The 25,107-nt window shown below is 39.8% G+C and overlaps 2 protein-coding genes across 8 annotated transcripts in view; both read left to right on the top strand.

Annotated features, from left to right (window-relative positions):
- The first annotated feature begins 25 nt into the window (after positions 1-25).
- Positions 26-10,565, top strand: znf277 (zinc finger protein 277). Of its 4 annotated transcripts, XR_009063122.1 has the most exons (13): positions 110-388; positions 522-762; positions 905-993; positions 1,058-1,140; positions 1,222-1,313; positions 1,483-1,593; positions 1,838-1,970; positions 4,911-4,978; positions 5,045-5,141; positions 7,640-7,682; positions 8,214-8,233; positions 8,295-8,388; positions 8,472-8,620. XR_009063122.1 is itself a non-coding variant. In XM_057835709.1 (12 exons), the coding sequence occupies exons 1-12, from the start codon at positions 69-71 to the stop codon at positions 8,650-8,652; spliced, it is 1,341 nt and encodes a 446-aa protein (XP_057691692.1). In that variant the 5' UTR covers positions 26-68; the 3' UTR covers positions 8,653-10,565. The 4 variants fall into 4 exon arrangements, 3 of the variants coding, with proteins under 3 accessions (XP_057691692.1, XP_057691693.1, XP_057691691.1); XM_057835709.1 differs by lacking the exon at positions 110-388 and adding an exon at positions 26-96 and having other exon boundaries at positions 8,214-8,388; positions 8,472-10,565; XM_057835708.1 differs by having other exon boundaries at positions 114-388; positions 8,214-8,388; positions 8,472-10,565.
- A 303-nt stretch (positions 10,566-10,868) lies between these two features.
- ankrd27 (ankyrin repeat domain 27 (VPS9 domain)) overlaps positions 10,869-25,107 on the top strand; it is a 75,373-nt gene continuing 61,134 nt past the window's right edge. The window contains exons 1-3 of one of the 4 annotated variants that reach the window (XM_057836157.1): positions 10,869-11,203; positions 15,044-15,108; positions 24,444-24,569. In XM_057836157.1, the coding sequence (XP_057692140.1) occupies positions 24,468-24,569 (102 nt within the window). In that variant the 5' untranslated portion in view covers positions 10,869-11,203; positions 15,044-15,108; positions 24,444-24,467. The remainder of the gene's footprint in view (positions 11,204-15,043; positions 15,109-24,443; positions 24,570-25,107) is intronic. The other 3 variants (XM_057836155.1, XM_057836158.1, XM_057836159.1) reach the window with 3 other exon arrangements.

Genomic DNA, 25,107 nt, shown 5'->3' with positions numbered 1-25,107 from the left:
GTGACGTATGCATTTTGCGGCTTCTCATAGGTCATTTTGGGGCTGTTTTGCCCATGTGATTAAGCAAAATGGCTTCCAGCGACATGGGCGAAGATGGTATGTTATGTTGTATTTCATTTGAATCTTTTGGAGATTTATTCGAAAAAGGTTAACGTATAAATCGGGTTGTACCTTACTATGTATTTAGCTGCCAAAGCCCATAAGCGATACAATACAGTCATAACCTAAATGCAAACCAGTTGGCAAATTCTCATAAGTGTCAGCCCAGTTTTCTTCAGCAAGATCATACATACGTGCATACATGAAGAAGCAGTTGCACAGCCGTGGCCAAAAGTACACATCCTGTGCCTTCCCTCCACCATTAGCTTCTTGCTTTGTCTTACAACAGGTACAATTTCATCGCACGAGAAACAGACAGGCACCTATTTTTATCTTTGCTAGAGAGCAGATGGTGTTGTAATTAACTGAATAAAAGACATTTTTATAAGTACAAAAAAATATTTTCTAACATATGTTCTCAGGTGTTGACCACATCCTGGAGCCGCTGTGTTTCCCAGAGCAGTTCCGTGCTCCTTATTCCGGTCAACCCGGCAATCCAGATTCCAGTAACCCCGGATCGTATTGTGGCAGCACAGACACCCTTTCGTGTCTCTTCTGCTCAGAGTCGCTTCCGGTCACGCACAGGGATATTTTCCTCAAACATCTTCTGCTGCAGCACAAGTTGGTCATTGCTGATGTCCGACTTGTCGCAGACCTCCCAAAGTATGTGCATACTGTGTACACCTGAGTTTTGTTTTCAATACTTAAAAAAAATCTTTCATAATACACAATATTTGTACAGTTGAATAATTGATGGTATTTGATAGTGACAGCCCAACATATTTCCATAATTTCCTGTGTGCAGGTATCTGCTGTACTGGAAAGGCCGATTCCTGGAGCAGCCCGTCACTGATTTCTGTAGTGAGATCAAGACCAACTCCACCGGGCCTGTTGGTGAGTACGCAAACGTGTGTGTTTGTGCATGTTGACACTACGTGACCGTCCAATGACCCTCCAGAAAAACAAGAGCGTTATTTCCTGCTGTGCGATGTCCTTCCGGAAGACCGCGCCCTTCGGGAGAAGCTCCAGCAGAAACGTCTGGTGAGACTTCTTTGACATTGCTGACTTCTTTTGGGTTCTCTTCTTTTTCATCCTGGGTGTCCTCTGGTCTTTTGCCCTCAGGAGGAGGTGCTGGAGCAGCAGCAAAAAGAGCGAGAAGACTGCAGCTTCCGTCGCGTGTGCATGTTCTGCAATGACGAGTTCACGGGAAACAGGTAAGCAAAGATGGCTGCATGATATGTCACACAAAAAGTAAATTTACGAACTTAATGATTTTGACAATCAACAGTTTGTCAAGATTTGGTTTGAGAGTGTCACCAATTTTCTTGACGAGATTGAACTGAATTGTCTCACGACACCAACGTGGTCATGACCCGCTTTCAGGTCCAAGCTTCTGAACCACATGGCTCACGAGCACGCGTTCAACATCGGGCTTCCCGACAACATCGTCTACTGTAACGAGCTTCTGGACACGCTGCAGAGCAAAGTGGACAAGTCCGTCAACACGCTTGGCATGCATTTGATTTGATCACAACTTACAGTAGTCATGTACACACACATTCAAAGAAGTTGGAACCCCTCTGTTCATGGAAGGGTATGATAAATTCACAAGCAAGTTTCATAAAAGTTTCATTGTTCAATGATTCAAGTTATTTTTGTGACAACTGGAGTTTTCTTTCATTACCAGAGTCAGAAGCACTTTTGATCATGTGTGTATTTGTTTTCTTGTCATTGTCAGCCTGCAGTGTTTGTACTGCGAGAAGACATTCAAGGACAAAATGACGCTGAAGGATCACATGAGGAAAAAAGCACATCGCCGAATCAACGCCAGCAATAGACAATATGATCAATTCTACATAATCAACTACCTGGTAGCTACACCTTTCACCTCATCCTATTATTGTTCGCTATGGGCGTCACAGTTTGTTTAGACCAGAAGCCCCTAAACTATTCCACATCTGGCCCCAGGCTAATTGCTAATGCCAACAAGAACACGTATGCTATGCTAACGCTAAGAGTCACTTAGCCAATTATCATGCGTATGCAATGGTTTCACCACCCCCTTCCCTCCTCCCCCCTACCGCTCTGCACTCTCCAGGGCAGGCTGGCAGGCGGATGCGTGACAAAATTAGACAACTTGCGCTTCATTCAACCAAATTGTAGTAATGCACCCCTTCACATCCTGAGTAACGGTAACGGCGTTACAAAGATGGGAAAAGTGTTATATTATATTACTCCCTACTGAAAAAAATAACGTCGTTAAAAACGGCATTATACTCTAATGGCGTTATTAACAACACTGGTAAACAGTAGTTTACCTGCTATTGCTGGTGCTGTTTTCCCCCTCAAAATAGAAACAATGAAAATGCAGCATTAATCAAAAATAAAGTGCTGAATAAAGAGTTGTCCGGTCATAACTTTTTAACCGATAACAGCTATCCCGATATTGCCCAACTCCCAAAATCCGATCCCAATGTATATGGTTGTAAACTTAACATATTCGTTATTTTTCAAAAATGTATAGTTCTATTTAATTTATGCACAATGAATGCAAATGGTGTGCTAACATAACAAATCACAAGCACCGTAGTTTAGAGACATCTAATTGTCAATAAGCATAACTGCTGTGCTAATCTGTGACCAGCCCTTGTACAAAGGCTTCTACATTCACTTTAAAGGCAACATGTATATTGACCCAAAACCGATGTCATTATTGTCCGATATCATTTTTAAATGCTTTTATCGACCGATATCATCCAATAATATCGGACAACTCTTTAAAAAAAAATCAACAGTGCGTTAAATACTATTTAAAAAAATAAATTATAACTTTAGGGGTGTGACAAAATATCGAAATGATGATATATCGTGATACTTTGTATCCCAGAAGGTTATCGATATGCTCAAGATATCGTTTTAAAAAGGTATCAATGTCTAAAAAAAAATAATAAAAAGGAACCAACAACTTGCTACTAGAGGTTAGATTTTGTGCCCGAACCCGAACCCGACGGTCGGGCCCACATTTTAAGCATTCACGTTCGGGTCAGTTCGGGTCGGGCCGCCATGCCGGACTAATAAATTATTATAAAAAATAAATACATTTAAAAAAATGGAGAGCAGGCTCTCTGTATTGCGCTTCTGCTTGTGCGTGTGCACGAACGCCGTGGCGCCGGCCGCTTTTTCATTTCCTTGTCAGAGAGGCGCGTCCATGTGAGAACAATATCCCACACACTCAGAAATATGTTTAACAAACTTTCCCAGCGTTATTTCGTTGTGTGAATGCTTTGATAATTCTAAAAAAAATATGTAGATTATTTAAACATTTAGAAAACTTGCGTTTTTTCTGCCAACTCGAAGAAATGAAAATAAATTGCTGCTGCTGCGTTTTTTTCCGCGTCACTCAAAAAAAAAAAAAAAAAAATGGAGAGCAGGCCCTCTGTATTGCGCTTTTGCTTGTGCGTGTGCACGAACGCCGTGGCGCCGGCCGCTCTTTATTCTTGTCCTCCCGCTGTACCGTTTGCTGCACGGCTGAGGCACCGCCCTCATTTTCATTTCCTTGTCAGAGAGGCGCGTCCATGTGAGAACAATATCCCACACACTCAGAAATATGTTTAACAAACTTTCCCAGCGTTATTTCGTTGTGTGAATGCTTTGATAATTCTCAAAAAAATATGTAGATTATTTAAACATTAAGAAAACTTGCGTTTTTTTCTGCCAACTCGAAGAAATGAAAATAAATTGCTGCTGCTGCGTTTTTTCCGCGTCACTCAAAAAAAAAAAAAAAAAAAAAAAATCTGGTTTTTCGGGCTCGGGCCTGCAAATCTAGTTAAGTGATCGAGCTCGGGCCGGGTCGGGCCTCAATACCAGCGGGCCGTGTCGGGTCGGGCTGGATTTTTTAGGCCCGAACTGGGCTCTACTTGCTACCAAAATCTTCCACCATAATAGTGTCTCAGTTAACTCTAAGGCTGCATTGACGGTTACGACGCCCAAGCCATTTAGACTGTGGGTTTTCAGGGCATTTACAGGGCACTTGCGGTTCATTTTAGGGCATTTATAGGTAATTTCCTGTTGAGTTTGAGTCACTGCCTATTCATTTGGGTGATTCGCAGGTCTGTAACACAAAATGAACAGGAAGTGACCCATAAAATACCCCAAATAAACAGGAAGTAACTGAAAATCAACAGGTAAATGATCTTAAATGGCCCAAAATTACCTAATTTCCTGGCATTGGCTGCCAATGACGGCTATAGACGTTCAATCCATTTGAAGTGGGAGGGATGGCAACAAATGAACGAATGTTCATTCGCTGCCATCCCTCCTACTTCAAATGGATTGGACGTCTACTAGTGATAAACTCATTCCAATTCACAGCAGAAGCTTGTTTTTCTGTTTATTAGTTGTTGGTCAGAAAATCATTCTAGGATATTCTACAAATGTATCGATAATTGTTGTATTGCCATATCGTCAGATCATCATTATCGTGAGCTTTGTATCGCATCGCAAATCGTATCGTAACGTGAGGTACCAAGAGGTTCCCACTCCTACTTTATTTAGAGTGTTGCTTGGGGCCTTAACCAGTGTGCATTCGTTTTTATTCATTTGAAATGAATTTAGACTTTGTTAACATTGTATTAATACAGCATATCAATTTATTTATCATTAGAAAACAAATATTTAAAACATAAATGTTTTTATTTTTCAGAATGTCCAAGGTCATATTCAATTTGATGATTCTAAATTTCAAATACTGTATTTGGAGTGGGCTGTGAAGGGCTCCAAACCATGTTAATCATGTTATTTACTGGCCCCAGGAGCTGGGAAAGACCTGGGAGGAAGTGCAAAGCGAAGATGACCGTGAGCTGGTGGATGACAAAGACGAGTAAGTGGACAATTTATGATTAGAGTTGTAAGTTTGTCTGACGTGGGCGCGGTGCTGTCGCTGCAGTGACTGGTCCGATTGGCGTGCTTGTCCCATTTCTGCCGTCTGTTTGTTTTGCGATCATCAGCATGACACCATGGATGACATCTACGCCCACATGAAGGTATTTTTGGCTTATTCATGAAAACTTAAAAGATAGTATAAAATTGTTGAAAACGCAGACATTTTCCTTTCTGTGTTTGTTTCAATGCTTTTGTCCAAATGCGATATTTTCTTCATTTTTCATGCCATCTTTGTGTCACATAATATCTTTGTTCTAACTTAACGGCCCTAGAGTTCTAGTTTTTGCTAAGGTACTTTCCTCCCCTATGCTAACATTTACACTTACCTTCACCCTAGCCTAGAGTGGCATTGTAATGGTTTGTTTTGAAAGTGTTTGCGCTTAGTTTTATTGATTTGGGAAGATACACTGCCCTCTAGTGGCAACAGTGAATACGACATAACTCATCTAACATGGCTGGAGCTGACTGCTCCCTATTAGACAAACGTAAGGTTTTAGGTTTCTGTTTGAGCTAATATGTTTAAGTATTTGTAATTTAGTTTAGAAAGATATTTAGATTTTTTTTTGTGGGAATATGTAGATCATTTTATAGCCATTAAGGTCGCGGACTTTTACTATGCAAGTTAGCCATATGTTCTTTTGTTGTAGTTCAACTCTCCTTAATTTCTTATACGTTTGCGGTTATTTGAAAAAAAAAATTAAATGCATTTATTGCTCTTGGGAAATGAAAGTGCATAATTTGAAAAAACACTTGGGAATTTTATTTTGTATTCGCTTTAATGCTCTTTTGAAAGTGCAACCTTTGTTTTACATCTCTTAAAATGAATTCTGCAATGCATTAAATGTTACTAATATGATTATGCGATTATTCGAACTAACTAATTGATGGATTAATCGATTACTTAAGTAATGGCGCCACATCCCGCGAGACTCTTGACAAGTTTGTTGTGAACGTTGCTCTCTTGTGGTGGCCTCCATTACTGAGGTGTGTAGCAGCCCAGCGTCGGTTAATGTAAACAGTAACGTTAGCTGCTGCTTGGGTTGATAACTCCCTGAAAATAAAAATACAGGTAGTCCACAGGTTAGGACGTACCTGATGTACGTGATTTCGACTTTACGACACTGGAATGGGGCGGAAGTACACTGGTTGGCTGTTTGCCCTCCGCTAGGTCTCTGATTGGTTGTCTTTGACACACGTTAGTAGTGTGTGCTCAACTGAGCGCGCAGAGAAAAAAAACTGACGAGTGCAGGAGTCGAGAAATTTAGCGAGATCAGGAGGTGTGCTCAAAATCCATTTTTGCTCGCTCAGAATAGAGGCAGCACAGGTGTGCAGAAATTGTGCGAGAGCAGAAGGGGTGTTTTCTGTGCTCAAAATCCATTATTGCTTGCTCAGAATAGAGGCAGCAATATAAAACCTTATTGCCAGTGACTGTAGCTGGAGGAGAGCGAGCTTTCAGTAAAATGAAAATCTTAAAGAACTACATACGCTCCACCATATCACAGGGCAGGCTTAACAACCTAGCCATGGTTTCCATTAAGCGTGAGCTTGCTCAAACACTGGATTTCACTGATGTTATAAATGACTTTGCTGTCAAAAAAAATCTTGGTGCATCATTGTTTGAGGGCTTGATAACCCCAGGGATTTGGAGGGGGCAGGCACAAGATGTTTCGTTATACTGTTTTGTTGCTTAGCAGGAAGGCATAGCACTCTCAGTTGTATTGTATTGTAGCCTACATGGGACAATAGATGGAAATTGTTTGTTCATATTGTGTCACATCACATTACAGTCTCTTAAATTTAACTGTCCATCTCAAATAATTTGAAAATTTACACTGTCATTGCTTGCAAAGCGTTAAAAGTACTGCGTATGTTGTCATGACAAGCCGGTGGCAGGGGTGAGGTGGGGTGGGGGGCCGTATAATGGTCTCTTTTCCCCGGGCCCCTGCAAGTCTGTTGACAGTCCTGACCATACTAATATTAATTCTCCAAATAAAACACTATTTTCGATTTTTATGTCAAAACATGAAAAGAGCGCGTACCTTGTAAGCTTAATACGGGACTTGTACTTTTGTTTCTGAATATGAGATGATCCGGTTTTTCAATGGACGATTGGCAACTTTAGCAACTAGTGACTGGGTGTGCTGCAGGCGACACACCCGAGCGATGGCGGACAGGGTACTTCTGGTCGTTTTGCTGGGATTAGTCTATAAACCACCCTGGATAACTCACGCGAGATGTTGTTGTTACTTCAGCAGAACACACGGCAAGGCAGCTGCGCACTGCTAACTAGTGAACGGCAGTAGAAGTGCAGCCACTGTATTGTTTATTTCCACCAAAAACACACGAGAAGATTGTTTCAGGTAGATTTTGAATCGATACGAGACTTGTGTGATGTCATATCGTGATATATCTCAGAATGTTTTTTTTTTTTTTTAACACCCTTAGTAGGACGTATTTAATTTTTGAAAAGAAAAAATACTTAACCCTCAAACCAGTACAACACAGCAACTATTTGGTTCAAAGAGATGACAAAAACATTTGAATTTACCAGCCACATTTTTGTCCCAAGACATTTGTCTATGTGGTGTGTTTCTTCCAGGAAGCGCATGGCTTTGATCTCCAACATCTGAAGGCACATCTCAGTAAGTCCATACACTATATCAAGGGTGTTCAAACTACGGGCCGCAGCCCCGTTTTTATTGGCCCGCAGCAAATTATGCAAATATAATTGAATGTGGTCCCCACAAGAAGATTGAGTTCAAGCTACATTGTTGCACTTCTCAGCTTTAGCTGGTTAGAGCTTGTGACTTCAACAGTGTAGCTCTATTTGCTAAGGGGTCAAAACCTGACAACATGTTGAAGTCAATGTAGAAAACTGTAGAATTTCAGTATTTTCTTTTGAATTTTATTTTAAAAAATAATCCAAAGTGATAAATTGATTGTGACTAGATTTATGCTTGTATCGGGGACATCCCTAACATGCCATAGAATTTGATGATATACATTGTCGTGTTAACAAATGAAAGTAGAAGGATTTCCAGTAGGCACTTGCGTTGTTTTTTCTAAAAGGGGCCTCTGGAGAAAGAAAGTTTGGACACCCCTGCCATCGCTGCACCTGTTACTCTCCACAATGCATAATGTGCAGTCATCATTCTGGTGATTCTTCCATTCAGACTTGAGGTTCTACCAGCAGGTAAAGCTGGTTAACTTCATCCGGCGTCAGATCCATCAAAACCGCTGTTATTCCTGTCAAGACAAGTTCCGCTGCAGAGAAGATGTTATGAGACATCTGCAGGACGAACGTCACACGATGGCTCTGCCACCTATCGCAACCTGGAACCAACCTCAGTGAGTTTTGATGCCTTCCGTCGGCTAAACGGATGAATCGGACGGGATGTGCGCTTGACGTTTTGTGCCATGTGACCGGTCAGGTACTACTTCCCTACCTACGAGAATGACGCACTGCTGTGCGCACTGCCCGACAGTGATGGCGAGGAGAGCGACGGGCGAGCGGGAGAAGACAGCGTCCCTGTCATTGCCGAGGATGTGTTGGATGCCAGGCTCATCAAGGAGAACAGCGTCCTCAAGAATCTGCTCCGAAAGACCACTTGAATCACTTTTCTTCACCTGCACCACCGCATCTGACTTTTTGGCACTCATTGATGACATCTTCACCATGTCTCGTCTATATTCATGTTGAATAATTTGTTTTGTATTTGTCAAGTCACTGTGCATGTTTTTTTTGCATAAACAATTTTCCCCAATTAATGCAATCAAAGATTTTGCACCATCTGTCAAACACATAAACGTTATTTTGAGCCTTTTATCGTTTGTAAAAATTTATTTGAATCGACTTGGACATGTCAGTGCCATGCTTGTTTGAGAATACAAAGTGGTTGTCAGTTCATGTAGCCTTAAGCAAATTAAAGCATCAACCAAAGCATTTCTAATACTTTGAATGGAATGTGGCCATGGGCCAAAGTTGATGCTTTGCAGTGTTTGTCTTTACTGAATGAATAATGGCGGCATGATGGATACAGTGGGGCAAATAAGTATTTAGTCAACTACCAATTGTGCAAGTTCTCCTACTTGAAAAGATTAGAGAGGCCTGTAATTGTCAACATGGGTTAACCTCAACCATGAGAGACAGAATGTGAAAAAAAGATCCCATTGTTTGATTTTTAAATAATTTATTTCCAAATTAGAATGGAAAATAAGTATTTGGTCACCTACAAACAAGCGAGATTTCTGGCTGTCAAAGAGGTCTAACTTCTAACGAGGTCTAACGAGGCTTCACTCGTTACCTGTATTAATGGCACCTGTTTTAACTCATTATCGGTATAAAAGACACCTGTCCACAACCTCAGCTTGTCACACTCCAAACTCCACTATGGCCAAGACCAAAGAGCTGTCGAAGGACACCAGAGACTAAATTGTAGGCCTGCACCAGGCTGGGAAGACTGAATCTGCAATAGGTAAAACGCTTGGTGTAAAGAAATCAACTGTGGGAGCAATTATTAGAAAATGGAAGACATACAAGACCACTGATACTCTCCCTTGATCTGGGGCTCCATGCAAGATCTCACTTCGTGGCGTCAAAATGATAACAAGAACAGTGAGCAAAAATCCCAGAACCACACGGGCGGACCTAGTTAATGACCTACAGAGAGCTTGGACCACAGTACCAAAGGCTACTATCAATAACACAAGGCGCCGCCAGGGTCTGAAATCCTGCACTGACAGATGTGTCCCCCTGCTGAAGCCAGTACACGTCCAGGCCCGTCTGCGGTTCGCTAGAGAGCATTTGGATGATCCAGAAGAGGACTGGGAGAATGTGTTAAGGTCAGATGAAACCAAAATAGAACTTTTTGGTAGAAACAGATTCTCGTGTTTGTAGGAGAAAGAATACTTAATTGCATCCAAAGAACACCATACCCACTGTGAAGCATGGGGGTGGAAACATCATGCTTTGGGGCTGTTTTTCTGCAACGGGACCATGACGATTGATCTGTGTAAAGGATGAATGGGGCCATGTATCGAGAGATTTTGAGTGAAAATCTCCTTCCATCAGCAAGGGCATTGAAGATGAGACGTGGCCGGGTCTTTCAGCATGACAATGATCCCAAACACACAGCCAGGGCAACAAAGGAGTGGCTTCGTAAGAAGCATTTCAAGGTCCTGGAGTGGCCTAGCCAATCCAGATCTCAACCCCATAGAAAATCTGTGGAAGGAGTTGAAAGTCCGTGTTGCCCAGCGACAGCCCCAAAACATCACTGCTCTGGAAGAGATCTGCATGGAGGAATGGGCCAAAATACCAGCAACAGTGAAAAGCTTGTAAATAGTTACAGAAAACTTTTGGCCTCTGTTCTTGCCAACGTAGGGTACATGGTATATGGTGTTATACTTATATAGCGCTTTTCCACCTTTCAAGGAACAAAGTATTGAGATGAACTTTTGGTATTGACCAAATACTTATTTTCTACCAAGATTTGCAAATAAATTCTTGAAAAATCAAACAATGTGATTTTCTGTCCCACATTACACAGATACACAGCGAGAAATTGAAGCAACTTGAAGCTAGTTTAATTTCACAGCATCAGTATTTCGCAAGTCGAAAGAGAACGCCACAAAGGCTAGTTGCGAGATTGTTGAAATTATTAATTTTAAAAAATGATAAAACAAATGTGACATACAGAATGGCTTGCTAAAATTTACTTAAATATATTGTTCTACGTAGAGGACGTCAGCCAAGGTCGGCCCCCCAAATTTTTACTACACCAAATCTGGCCCCCTTTGCAAAAAGTTTGGACACCTCTGCTGTAGACCCACCGTAGGGCCGTGACCTACCAGTTGAGTGAATGTAATATGCATGTTGACCGATAGAGTGTGCTGTTTCTCTGCCTAGCGACGCTTGTCGCGGCGCGACAAGTGCTGCTCACTATTGATTCGATGTGTTTGGTAACATGATTTTGTTATCGAGCGTTATCAGGACAATGGCTGTCACTCAGTGTGACGGCAGAAATTGTGACTCATTTTCCGCCGCGTTAGCTGACAGCTGGTCAATTAGCTGATGGAGCCGGGAGCAGTCTAGTTGCGGGCGAACGAGGCCGAAGAAGACCCGAGGAGGACGTCGGGTTAGCCGAGGACGTGTCGACCCAAGACGGTAAGCGTAACATTCACTCTTTTCTTTCGTTGCGTCTCTCCCGGTTCGACCTCGGCGTCCAGTCAGAGGGCTAGCCTAGCCATTACTGCACTGAGCTGGAAGCAAACGGCGCCTGTTTTGTTTTTAGCTGCTAATGAAGCTAATTGCGTACACTTCCGGGCCCGGTCCGGATTGGCTGAGTCACAGCGGTTCGGAAGCCGCGACCCCACAAACACCGTTCGACACCTAATGTTCAAATTTTGTCATGTCAGCTCGCATCAAAGTAATAATAATATCAACCTAAATACATCAAGAGCATTCAAATTCAGTCGGCACACACTCAAGCTGCAAGCATGGACTAGTAAAAAGGGAACATGGAAATCCATATTCATACTAAAAGTGAGCATATTATAAATTCCATTAAATCAGAATGACAACGAAAACACTTTTGACTTAGGGAAAACCATGATAAACAAATGCAGGGGCGTTACTAGGTTTTGTGGTGAAGGGATTTTTGGCCCCCAGGTGAAGCACAAGATATTGATATTGCAAATACACGAGAGCTCAATTAAATATGTTGAGAATTGAACTTTGGAACTATTGTTGATGACTTGTGGCTAGCAGCGACTTGACGCACGTTAAAAAAAAAAAAAAAAAAGCCAGGGAAATGGCACTGTCAACTCCCTTCTTATTCTCTAGTGATCGTATTGCAGTTTTTCAATTTGTAAGTTATCGTTGAAGAATTACATTGTATTGTCTGCAAGAGCCCTAATATCAAGTTACCTTGTAGGCCACTAGATTTATCACGTTCACATAAAAGTTGTGTTGCTAGCATAGGTGGAGTTTGACTTTTGGGGCGGGGGGGGGGGGGGGGGGCACAACATGTTGATGACCCCAAAACGCAGTGTCAGCAAATTAACTTACAAGAATATTTATAATAATAAGTTGACAATTAGCGATTTTGTTTCCCATCATTCTTGAGAGGAAATCTAAATCAGGCTGCTTAGGCAATACTTTTCGCCAAGATCGTCATCCATTGAATTTAGTATGCCCACAGGTGTCCTGCCAATGTAGTTACCCCAGTCAAAAATTGTATCCCCTGAGCGGAGCCATATGGAGGTAGATTTGTGACTTTATCATTCAATAAAAAAAGTTGCTTCAATTAAAAAAAAAAAAAAAAAAGTTGCTTCAATCAAAACAGTACATTTTCAACCCAAAAAAAAATGTGTTTGAATGCAAAAATACATTTTAAACTCAAAAAACCACAAAAAAAAAAAATGCATGCAAAACCTTTTTTTTTTTAATTCATTTTTATTTATTTATTTTTTTTTTGTTTTAAGTTTTTTTTTTTTTTTTTTTTGACTGAAGTAATGTTGATTTGTGTTTAGGTCACATTTTGGACATTGGGACATTTTTCCCTATTATACAATCAAAAAATAATTTTCTTCAAAAAAATATAGATTTTGAAAAAGAAAAATCACTTCAATTAAAAAAAAAAAAATCCATCATAGAAAAAAGTTTTTGAATGAGAAAAAATATTTGAGATGGAAAATTTTTCATTTGACACTTGATTTTTCATTGAAAAAGTTTTCTTTGATTGAAGCAATCCTTTTTGTGTTTGGGCCATATTATGATTAGGACATTTGTGTCTAAATCATGCAACCCCCCAAAAAGTTGCTTCAATCAAAAAAAAAAAAAAATTCAATCAAAAATAATAAAATATAATTTCGACCCATTATAAAAATTTTTGTTTTGTTTATTTCACTCATTTTTGTTGCATTTTTATTGCTTTACAACTTATATATTTATACATACATACATACATACACACACACATATATATGTATAGATATACACACACACACACACACTCACCGGCCACTTTATTGGGTACACCTGTCCAACTGCTCATTGACACTTAATTTGTACAATTTGTGCAAATTGTGCAAAATTGTAGCCTCAGTTTCCTGTTCTTAGCTGAAAGGAGTGGCACCCGGCGTGGTCTTCTGCTGCTGTAGCCCATCTGCCTCAAAGTTCGACGTACTGTGCGTTCAGAGATGCTCTTCTGCCTGCCTTGGTTGTAACGGGTGGTTATTTGAGTCACTGTTGCCTTTCTATCAGCTTGAACCAGTCTGGCCATTCTCCTCTGACCTCTGGCATCATCAAGGCATTTCCGCCCACAGAACTGCCGCTCACAGGATATTTTTTCTTTTTCGGACCATTCTCTGTAAACCCTAGAGATGGTTGTGCGTGAAAATCCAAGTAGATCAGCAGTTTCTGAAATACTCAGACCAGCCCTTCTGGCACCAAAAACCATGCCACGTTCAAAGTAACTCAAATCACCTTTCTTCCCCATACTGATGCTCGGTTTGAACTGCAGGAGATTGTCTTAAACCATGTCTACATGCCTTAATGCACTGAGTTGCCGCCATGTGATTGGCTGATTAGAAATTAAGTGTTAACGAGCTGTTGGACAGGTGTACCTAATAAAGTGGCCGGTGAGTGACAAATCCTTGCTAAGACAGTGATCCCTTAGTAGACTTTTAACTCTCTGTAGGGCCAGTGACTATTTTTGGTCGTTTAAAAAACCTTAAATATTAGAAAAAAATTATATATATTTTTTTATCATAGTATTTAACACATTCCATACCATTGACAACAAACAGAAATCCAATTCGTTTGAACACAAGAGGACTTGAAGTGAAATCTCATCTTTCAGTGCCATTGATAGTGCTAGACATGAACCATTTTGACTGGGAGTTCCTCGGCCCCTCCCAGTCAAAATGCAATGTCAAGCAAGTCTAAAACTAATGTCAGAAATTAAATGAGTATAAAACCTTGATAGACTCTCCTCAAATAAGGGAAATAACAATAATTTGATTGTTTTTTCTAATATGAGTTGAGGTCTCTGCAAGAGCACGTGCCATGCACTGACGTCATGTGAGCATATCCCGTCATGAGAGGGCAGGGCATTACTTGCCGGGGGGTCACAAGGGCCCATGGGGCCATCACGTGATCTCATTCCATACTTTGATCCTCAATGAGGAGAAGGAAGCAGCTCTGGTCACCCTGTAGTCTGTACCAGTGTCTGGTTAGTGGTTAGTGTGGCGATGAAGCTGAAATGTGAGGAGGTAAGTGCACCATTGTTATCCTCTTTGTTGTTATCAGTGGTCACTTATGTTCACTTCTCGTTTAGCTTTCACTTATGTTGACACCCCAGTTCTTGCTTCCTCTTTGTGTTCCTTAAACTTGGACCAAAAATAATTTGTGCGTGTGTGTTTCTGAGGTAGGATGGATACTTGGAAGCATGTTTAAGGGTTCTATACATTTTGATGTTCAAATGAGCTAAATCCTTTCTTTTAAATTTATTTTTAAATGCATTTTGAAATTAGGGCTGAACAACTGATTGATTGAAATCCGGATGATCTTCAAGACTTAATTTTTTTTTCTGTGCTCTTAACTGACCTGGAATCTGTTGTGTTAAAGGATTCTCACATAAAGGCTGTCTTCCTAACATCCTGTCAAGCTAACAATCAGAACAAACTTTGTTGTAAAACAAAAACCAAGAAAAACTAGGCCTGCAAGCAGGACTGAACGGGCCCTCGCAGTTTGGCGCAACTCGGACGCCACGCAAACTCGGACGGTATGCAGGTCGGGGTGGTGGCAGACAGCCCCCCTCTACATCTCCCAAGTTATGACTGTTTAAAATATGTGGAGAGAGAAAATGATGACAGTCATAATCACTTTCCTTTTGGACCCTTCTGCTTTACCCAAACCTCAATAATTTTCATCAGCCATCTGAACACGTCTTAAGGCTTCCCTTATGCAGGTTTGAGATTGATTGATTTTTTTTTCCCTTAGAGGAGGAGTGTGTCCCGTGAAAAAGTGCATTTCCTGTTCCCACTAGGAGGCGCCAGGCACAATTGGTAATATTTCAATCCAGTCCTGTTCAGGCTGGGATACCTCACACACATGCCAGATTTAAAAGAGATTGAACGTTGTATGAGGGAGTTATCAGTCATTATCCAAATTTGTCGTTTAGCCGAAAAAATGGACGACTTTGGCACCTCGCCTAGGTCAGGCCCGTGAATGGAAACACACCATTTTGATAAATTAAGATTTCATATGTCTCATGAACAGTCTCGCCAATTTTGAGGATGATCAAACTAATTCCCTCCGTGCCAAGGTCTCAAATGTGCACACTGTATATCGATAAAAATTTCACATTCAATCCAAAATACCCGATTTCCTGTTGGATTTGGAATGTGTGTGCAAGAGACTTTTTGGAGCAGTTTTGCACAAGGTTTTGACTCTCCGGATTTCATCACTCTATGTTAAAAAAACCTAAATGGAGAGGCCTTTTTGAAAAATTCAAGGGGGCGCCACTGAGCCATTTTGTTACATTTTTTCGTAACATTGCAAGATTATCGAACGTTATTCAAAGCCCCATGTATGTGCAAATTTTGGTGAGTTTTTGTGCATATTCAAGCCTCCAAATGTAAACTCCTACTGTGAACCCATGAAAATTTCACATTCGATCCAAAATACCCGATTTCCTGTTGGATTTGGAATACGGGTGCAAGAGACTTTTTGGAGCAGTTTTGCATAAGGTATCTACTCCCCAAATTTCCTAGCTCTATGTTGAAAAAACCCAATAGGAAAGGCCTTTTTTAAAACTTCTTTTTGTCGCCACTAGTTGGCACTGTAGAGTTGATGCAAATGACCCCTACAAGAACCTTCAGGGTAGGACTCTCAACAAACACAGGAAGTTTGGCGCAGATATGTTGTATATCTGCCGAGTTATGACTGTTCAAAGCTTTTGGCGAGACAAATTGTTGACGGTCATTTTCACTTCCAGTTTGGACCTCTCCGCTTCAACGAAACCTCAATATTTTTCATTAGGAACCTGAACACATGTCTTGGGGCTCCCCTGAAACAGGTTTGAGGTCAATAGATTTTTTTCCCTTGGAGGAGGAGCCTGTCTCGTAAAGAAGGCCATTTCCTGTTCCCACTAGGGGGCGCCAGGCCTAATGGTAATATTTCAATGCAGTCGTGTTCAGGCTGGGATATCTCATATACTTGCTAGAAATGAAAAAGATTGAACTTTGTATCACGGAGTTTTTAATCATTTTCTGAATTTGGTGTTTTGCCCAAAAATGGCCAACTTTGGGACCACGCCCAAGCCAGACCCTTGGATGAAAACTCACCATTTTGAAAACTTAAGATCTCATATGTGTCCTGAACAGTCTGACCAATTTTGAAGATGATCCAACTATTCCCCTCGGCGACAAGGTCTCAAATGTAAATCGATAAAATTTCACATTTGATCCAAAATTTCCGACTTCCTGTTGGATTTGGAATATAGGTGCAAGAGACTTTTTGGAGCAGTTTTACACAATGTATCGACTCACTAAATTTCATCGCTCTACGTTGAAAAAACCTAATAGGAGAGGCCTTTTTGAAAATTTCAAGGGGGCGCCACTGAGCCTTTTTGTTAAATTTTTTCATCGATTATCAAAATTTACGCAAAGTTGAACATATTTGCAAATTTTGGTGAGTTTTCGTGCATGTTCAAGCCTCCAAATGTAAACTCCAACTGTGAACCGAAAAAATTTCACATTCGATCCAAAATACCCGATTTCCTGTTGGATTTGGAATATGGGTGCAAGAGGCTTTTTTGAGCAGTTAGGCATAAGGTATCTACTCCCCAAATTTCATTGCTCTACGTTGAAAACCTGAGAGGAGAGGCCTTTTTGAAAATTTTAAGGGTCAAGGGGGCGCCACCGAGCCATTTTTTGACATTTTTTCAAAACGACGCAAGATTATCGAAATTTACGCGAACCTGCACGTATGTGCAAATTTTGGTGACTTTTCGTGCATGTTCAGGCCTCCAAATTGGCCATTTTCATTTGCCCTGAAAAAAGAATAATAACTAGGCCTGCAAGCAGGACTGAACGGGCCCTCGCAATCTAGCGCAACTCGGACGTCATGCAACTCGGATAGTGTGCAGGTCAGGGTGGTGGCAGATCGTCCTCTCTAATCATCTCATTAGAACCTAACATGCGCGAAAGTTGCCTCTTTACATTCACACACCTAAGAGATAAAAACCCCTATTGGACAGAGGACTACAAAAAAGGAGCGAATAAAGGGTCATCACAGCAACAGACAGAGACATGTGGACATGGGCCGTAAAATAAGTATTTTAAAAGGTCTTGAAACTACAATGACCAACCTGAAAAGAACTGGACATATATTTTAAAAAATGAGTGACTTTCTATTGCCACTAGTTGGTGCTGTAGGGTTGATGCAAATGACCCCTACAGGACCCTTCAGACTATGACTCAACAAGCACGATATGTTTGGCGCAGATATGTTGTAGAAGTTATGACTGTTCAAAACTTGTGGTGAGACGAAATGGCTTCAGTCATTTTTACTTCTCCTGTTGGACCCTTCTGCTTCAACCAAACCTCAGTATTTTTCATCAGGCACCTGAACACATGTCGTAAGGCTCCCCTGATGCAGGTTTGAGGTGAATAGATTTTTTTTCCTTGGAGGAGGAGCCTGTTTCGTAAAAAAGGCATTTCCTGTTCCCACTAGGGGGCGCTAGGCCTAATGAGTAATATTTCAATGCACTCGTGTTAAGGGTGGGATGCCGCATATACATGCCAGATATGAAAAAGATTGAACGTTGTTTCAAGGAGCTATTAGTCCTTTACTGAATTTGTCATTTTGCCGAAAAAATGGCCGACTTTGGCACTACGCCCAGGTCAGACCCATGAATGAAACGCACCATTTTGAAAAGTTTAGATTTCATATGTCTCCTGAATTGTCTAACCAATTTTGAAGATGATCCAACTGATTCCCTCCGTGACAAGGTCTCAAATGTGCACCCTGTTAATTGATAAAAATTTCACATTCGATCCAAAATACCCGATTTCCTGTTGGGTTTGGAATATGGGTGCAAGAGACTTTTTGGAGCAGTTTTGCACAAGGTATCGACTCCCCAAATTTCATTGCTCTACGTTAAAAAAACCTAATAGGAAACGCCTTTTTGAAAAATTCAAGGGGGCGCCACTGAGCCATTTTGTTACATTTTTTTGTAACGTTGCAAGATTATCGAAATCCACACAAAGCCGCATGTATGTGCAAAATTTGGTGAGTTTTCGTGCATGTCCAGGCCTCCAAATGTAAACTGTACTAGAAATGGACAGAAATTTCACATTCGATCCAAAATACCCGATTTTCTGTTGGATTTGGAATATGGGTGCAAGAGGCTTTTTTGAGCAGTTAGGCATAAGGTATCTACTCCCCAAATTTCATTGCTCTACGTTGAAAAAAACCAATAGGAAAGGCCTTTTTTAAAACTCCTTTCTGTCGCCACTAGTTGGCACTGTAGAGTTGATGCAAATGACCCCTACAGGACCCTTCAGGGTATGACTCTCAACAAGCATGGGAAGTTTGGCGCAGATATGTTGTATATCTGCTGAGTTATGACTGTTCAAAGTATTTTGCGAGACAAATTGTTGACGATCATTTTCACTTTCATGTTTGGACCCCTCCGCTTCAACGAAACCTCAATATTTTTCATCAGGCACCTGAACACAGGTCTTAAGGCTCCCCTGATGCAGGTTTGAGGTCAACAGATTTTTTTCCCTTGGAGGAGGAACCTGTCTCGTAAAAAAAGGCATTTCCTGTTCTCACTAGGGGGCGCTAGGCCTAATGGGTAATATTTCAATGCACTCGTGTTCAGGCTGGGATACCGCATATACATGGCAGATATGAAAAAGATTGAAAGTTGTGTCAAGGAATTATTAGCCATTTACTGAATTCGGTGTTTTGCCGAAAAAATGGCCGACTTTGGCACCACGCCCAGGTCAGACCCGTGAATGAAAACACACCATTTTAGAAACTTAAGATCTCATATGTCTCTTGAACAGTCTCACCAATTTTGAAGATGATCCAACTAACTCCCTCGGCGAAAAGGTCTCAAATGTGCACCCTGTAAATCGATAAAAATTTCATATTCGATCCAAAATAACCAATTTCCTGTTGGGTTTGGAATATGGGTGCCAATGCTTTTTTGAAGCGGTTTTAGACAAGGTATAGACTCCCCAAATTTCATTGCTCTACGCTGACAAACCCTAATGTTATAGGCCAATTTTAAAATTTCAAGGGGGCGCCACTGAGCCATTTTGTTAAATTTTTTTGCAACGTTGTTAAATTATCGAAATTTACAATTTTCCGCACGTATGTGCAAATTTTGGTGACTTTTCGCGCATGTTCAGGCCTCCAAATTGGCCGTTTTCATTTGCCCTGAAAAAAAAAAAAAAAAAAAAAAATCCTTTGCAAAACAATAGGGCCTTCGCACGCCTAGTGCTCGGGCCCTAATAATAATCCTTTGCAAAACAATAGGGCCTTCGCACGCCTAGTGCTCGGGCCCTAAATATGCACCCAATAGTTGGTTGGGCTTTCTTTCGCATTAATGTTCTGTACCATGGAGAAGATCAACTTGTGTAACAAATGCATAGGCGTAATTGAAGCGCAGGTTGTTTTGGAAAAAAAAAAAAAACATTTACAAACCATGACGCATTTTTTTGTTTTTTTTAATTGTGGTGAGTCGATATGGGACACTTTTGGACAGTATCAGATTTTGAGGGTACAACTAAAGCAAAAATATTGAGGTATCACAGTTAGAGCTGAAACGAATACTCGAGCAACTCGAGTAACTCAAGTTTAAAAACTGATCAGAGTAATTTTATTCACCTCGAGTAATCGTTTAATTTTGACAGCTTTAAGCATCACGTTTCGCTCGGACAACGCGCTGATGTCACGTGCGTAGAGGAAGGAGCAATTAAAAAAAAAAAAAAAAAAAACTTGCTGCAGCCGACAAACGACGCCGACGTTGCTAAAAACTAGCCCGCATGATGCTACGGTGGTAGCAGGTAGCGTCTGATGCGTCTCATAGAGACCACATGTATGTTGAACTAGATGCGAAATGACAGAGTCAGCGGCGTTAGTACACAGCCGGCATCTTAAAGCAGTAGACTTGTAAGCGCGAATAAATAAGATTAACGTTACTGTCCCTCGCTCACGTAACGTTAGCTATGCGGAGGGCTAGGTTTCTATTAATTATGACCACTGTCGATGCGTGACTAACGTGTCGTAGATACAGGCTTTATTTAATCTCTGAAAACATAGCGTTGTAGAGTGATGTGGGTGTAAAATAAAAACTTAATAATGCTAACTGTCTATTTTAGCTCAGTAGTCATTGCTGGTTAAAACACCAAGTAGCACTGGTCCCTAATGTGCGCCAATACAGCAGGTATCATACATTTATTTTGAACACTGCAAAAACTCAAAATCCTATCAGGACTTACAGTTTAGATTAACTTAAAACTTAACTAGAATTTAAAAATAGCTTGACACAAATAGAAATTCAATTGAAACACGTGGGAAAAACACCTAACTTTTAAGTGATGTGTGTTATCAAGCGTAATGGCATTTTTAGGTAAGAAATATAAATATATATATATATATATATATATATATATATATTTTTTTTTTTTTTTTTTTGGTATAAGATCTAAAAGTTTTTTGAGTGAAAGCAGTGAATTAGTCTTATTTTATATTCTGGTTGCAATTGATGGCTGTTTTCAACAATGTACATTGAAAATAAAGACATTGATTGACTGAAAATGGTTCAATATCAGATGAAATGTCTTGTTGTCTCATGTATATTTTAGGGCTGTCAAACGATTAAAATTTTTAATCGAGTTAATTACAGCTTAAAAATTAATTAATCGTAATTAATCGCAATTCAAACCATCATAAAATACGCCATATTTTTCTGTAAATTATATATATATTCTGTAAAATAAATTGTTGGAATGGAAAGATAAGACACAAGATGGATATATACATTCAACATACGGTACATAAGGACTGTAGTGGGCATTTCACTCTACTGTCATTTAAATCTGTCTATGCTGTCCTCACTCCGAAGCGTCTACTTTTTCCAAAGCTAGACAGCTAGTGAACGACGCCTTAATAATCAGACTTCTTCCTTTTTCATCTGATTTATTAATAAAATGGCCTCAAACCACTGTCCTCTTTAGACCGTAGTGAAACAACAACAAAAAAGTACACAGCATTGCATTAGCAACAACGTTAGCTTAGCACGCTATACAGGTTCACTAAACATAAACAAAAAGCGTCTCATACAAAAAATAGAACATTTCGCTTACTAACATAATAAGTACATTCTTTACAACAACCATACTTACGGACAAATTTTGTCCAAGGACCATATAAGCACAACATTATCAGCCCGAGACGTCGTGCAGCCATAATGAAGAAAAGAAGAAAATAATAAACCATGTCGCAAAGCGACCACAAGAGTTCGCTGTTGGACAGCGCAAAAAGCCTTGCTGTAAAACTTACCAAAAGGCAGAATACTTTCTGAGCGGGACATGTGCGTTAATTGCGTCAAATATTTTAACGTGATTAATTTAAAAAATTAATTACCGCGCGTTAACGCGATAATTTTGACAGCCCTAGTATATTTATAATTGCTCTTCACCTAAAAATATACAGTACTGTGCAAAAGTTTTAGGCAGGACACCTGCCTAAAATGTTTGCACAGTACTGTATATTTTTGTTATATTATGTATATACAGGATATACTGTATTTATATATTTTCCCCAAGTGGAAGCTTCCATGAGCCTAATAAATTTAATAATTTAAAAAATATATATACAGTACTGTATATTTTTTATCCGATTAATCGATTAATCGATAGAATTTTCAGTCGATTACTCGATTACTAAAATATTCGATAGCTGCAGCCCTAATCACAGTATTTTTTTATATACAGTATTTGGATGAATAAATGGTAAATCAGTTTTACCTCATTGAAAAAAATTTTGAATTCTAACCGAAAATGAATAATATTTGGTAGATTGGTACATCAAAAGTATGCTAAAAGAATAAATATGAATAAATGTATACATAAAAAATGAATCCAGGTAAATATTCAAGTTAACATTACAGAGTCTGGTCATTCTTTTCCTTTTTTTTTGGTCATTCTTTTGTAGAAAATGTTAAGTTTTATAAAAGTTATATGAAATCAGTAAGGCAAAACAAAACAACATAATAACTACTTATATTACACAGCAGTAATGATACCCTTTTTTCCCCCTCCAAAAAATGAGTATTGGTCTCAATGTTATGCCAACTAAAGCAACTTAGCCACTTAATGACCCCGGCAGCAGCTATAGAACTATGGACCTCATGTGACAAGTTTTGTTTATACCATTACTGGCAGGTGAATTGGAAGCTAGAATGAATGATGACGCGAATGTAAGGTTCAAACCAGTGTTGTTTTTTGCTGCCCTTTTAATTTTGGTCTTAGTCTTTTGGACGATCATACTTTTTTGTCTTAGTCATATTTTAGCAGAGGTGGGTAGACTAGCCAAACATTTTACTTAAGTAAGAGTAGCGTTACTTCAAAATAATATTACTCAAGTAAAAGTAAAAATAGTTGTCCAAAAAATGTACTCAAGTAAAAAAAAAAAACATTTGGTGAAAAGAATACTCGAGTAATGAGTAACACATTGAGTAACTGTTTATATTTTTGTTGGGATTTTTTTTTATTTTAAACAATGGTATTTTTTCTGAGCACACAGTTCCCTATATGGACTATTGTTATGATAATACTGTACAATAACCCATTATATAACCACATTAAGCCAAAGAAATACAATCAATGAATAAATAAATAAATAAATGAAGCACTATTCGTCCAAAGAGCGTGACTGTCCTCTGGTGGACAAACTTCCTTCATAATTACTTTTTTGAAATAAAAAGGATCATTCATTCATTCATTCATTTTCCATGCCGCTTATCTCCGGTTTTCCGTGGTCAATCGGTGCCAAATAAAAACTGGGAGATAAGTTAAAATCCACACTTTCGAGTCGTGTTGAGGGCGGAGCTCTATATCAAATACTTCATTTTTTACGGTGCTTTAAAGACGCCGCATGATTACACAGGCTGGTATGAAGATAGACGAGTTACATTTAATGTGTGATTATCACTCAGCACAGACAAGCGAAAGCAACATTAAGTATTCTCTCTGGCCAAGAAAACAAATCTTACTTTTAGTGCAAGCCTTTATGGAGACGAAACACTGGTGAGTTGGTAAAAGGGGGAGGTGCAGCACGTCACGAGTGACACAACCAGACACTGCCACGATGCAGGCTAACTACACATAAAATGTGACACATTGTGAACGTGTGACGGAAACGATTGCGAAGTTTCGTTCTCGTCTCGTCAGACGAAAACTGGCATTCGTCTTGTTATGTTTTAATCTCCCAAAACACCTATTTAACACATTATTGTCTAATCATCGTCATGAAAAAAAGTGTTCGTTGATTAAATATTTTTGTTGTCGTCATCATTGATGAAAACAACACTGGTTTCCTGCGCATTTTAATCAGCTTCATATTATTATACGATAGCAAACCATATTTTATTTCACTTTCACTGATGCTGATTCGTAGCTGACTGCAATTCCTATTTGATGATATTATCATATTAATAATGTAATGGACCTTGACTTTGTGAAGCGGTGATGGGTAATGGTCTCGTAATATCTAAAGTTCTGAAAGAATTCTGCCGGCAAGAGCGGACATCATAAAATGTAAAGTGGCCAAAGCTGCTCGATGTACCTGGCCAACCTCCGGTGACTGGTGAAGTTTTGATTGGAGATTAGGTTTACGTCATGAAAAACCCATACAGTGGTAACCGCAAGCAAAGCCACAGATGAAGCTATCACGGGGTTATCAAATCACAACAATCCAGACACACGTCTTTCAGGCCATTCTCATGCCCTATGCAGTGTAGTGTGTCCTATATTGAGTAGTATCCTGATGATGAATCTAGTGCTGCAGCTATCGATTATTTTAGTAGTCGATTAATCGATGAACGAGTTAGTTCGAATTATCTAGTAATCGGATAAGGAACATAAAATACCTAAGTTGAGCCTTAAAAAAAAATCGAGCTTTCCAAAAAAACCATTACAACGCCACTTTAATTAAACGAATACTTAAAGCAGCAAAATTGAATTTGATTTTTTTTTTTTCCTAATCGAATCACTCAAGTTCATCGAATAAACATTGCAGCACTAGATGAACCATATTATCGATGGTCAGGAAATCAAATGTTTTCTCTTCACCTAATACCCTTTTTGGTAATTTCTTCCAGCAGGTGGCGCGCTTGGAGCTTCCCATGGCGGTGTACGATGAGAACATTGCCAAAAACCCGTTTTTCGTGGCCCTGGAGAAGCTCAGGCCCGACCTTTGCGACCGCGTGGCCCAGCTACACGGCATAGTAAGAATTTCATGCCATACACATCTCTGGCCCCACAGTTCATCCGTTTAAGTATTGCATACTTTTTTTTTTTTTTTAACAATTTTAATATCAATGATGGTTCTAACAGTTTTAGAAATCCACAGTAATCATTAGGGGTGCTCCGATCAGGGTTTTACAGTTGTTCCTCACTTTAACACAATTCACTTTTTGCTAAACAATGTATGAATTTGCATTGTGTTCTGCATCCTAATTTGAGCTTTGAGAGCTAAATAAAATGGTAAGGGGTTTTATAACCTCAAAACAGTTGTAATAATGGGGGGAGGGATCTGACAACATGCAGATTCCTTCTATTGTAGGTTATTTTTAGAACGTAATCCCGCAATAAATGAAGGCCCACTGTGTATTGCCAATTTGTCCACATTGCAGGTATTTAATCAGAATAATTTCCAATGATGCTTAGACTCTGCCAACTTTGCCCTTTGTCAGAATTTCTCTCCAAAACTTTCATGGATGCAAATTCTAGGCACAGCTGAGGCATTGAGGACTTCCAGTTTGG

The sequence above is a fragment of the Corythoichthys intestinalis genome, chromosome 5 (assembly GCF_030265065.1).
Source record: "Corythoichthys intestinalis isolate RoL2023-P3 chromosome 5, ASM3026506v1, whole genome shotgun sequence".
Lineage (NCBI taxonomy): Eukaryota > Metazoa > Chordata > Actinopteri > Syngnathiformes > Syngnathidae > Corythoichthys > Corythoichthys intestinalis.
This window is presented reverse-complemented; position numbering and strand designations above follow the sequence as displayed.

Bases quoted from the DNA above. Each gene is read 5' to 3' on its own strand.
- znf277 (XM_057835708.1), top strand. From the start codon at position 229: ATGCAAACCAGTTGGCAAATTCTCATAAGTGTCAGCCCAGTTTTCTTC. The intron at 763-904 runs GTATGTGCATAC...TCCTGTGTGCAG, and splicing joins CTTGTCGCAGACCTCCCAAA to GTATCTGCTGTACTGGAAAG. The intron at 1,314-1,482 runs GTAAGCAAAGAT...ACCCGCTTTCAG, and splicing joins GACGAGTTCACGGGAAACAG to GTCCAAGCTTCTGAACCACA.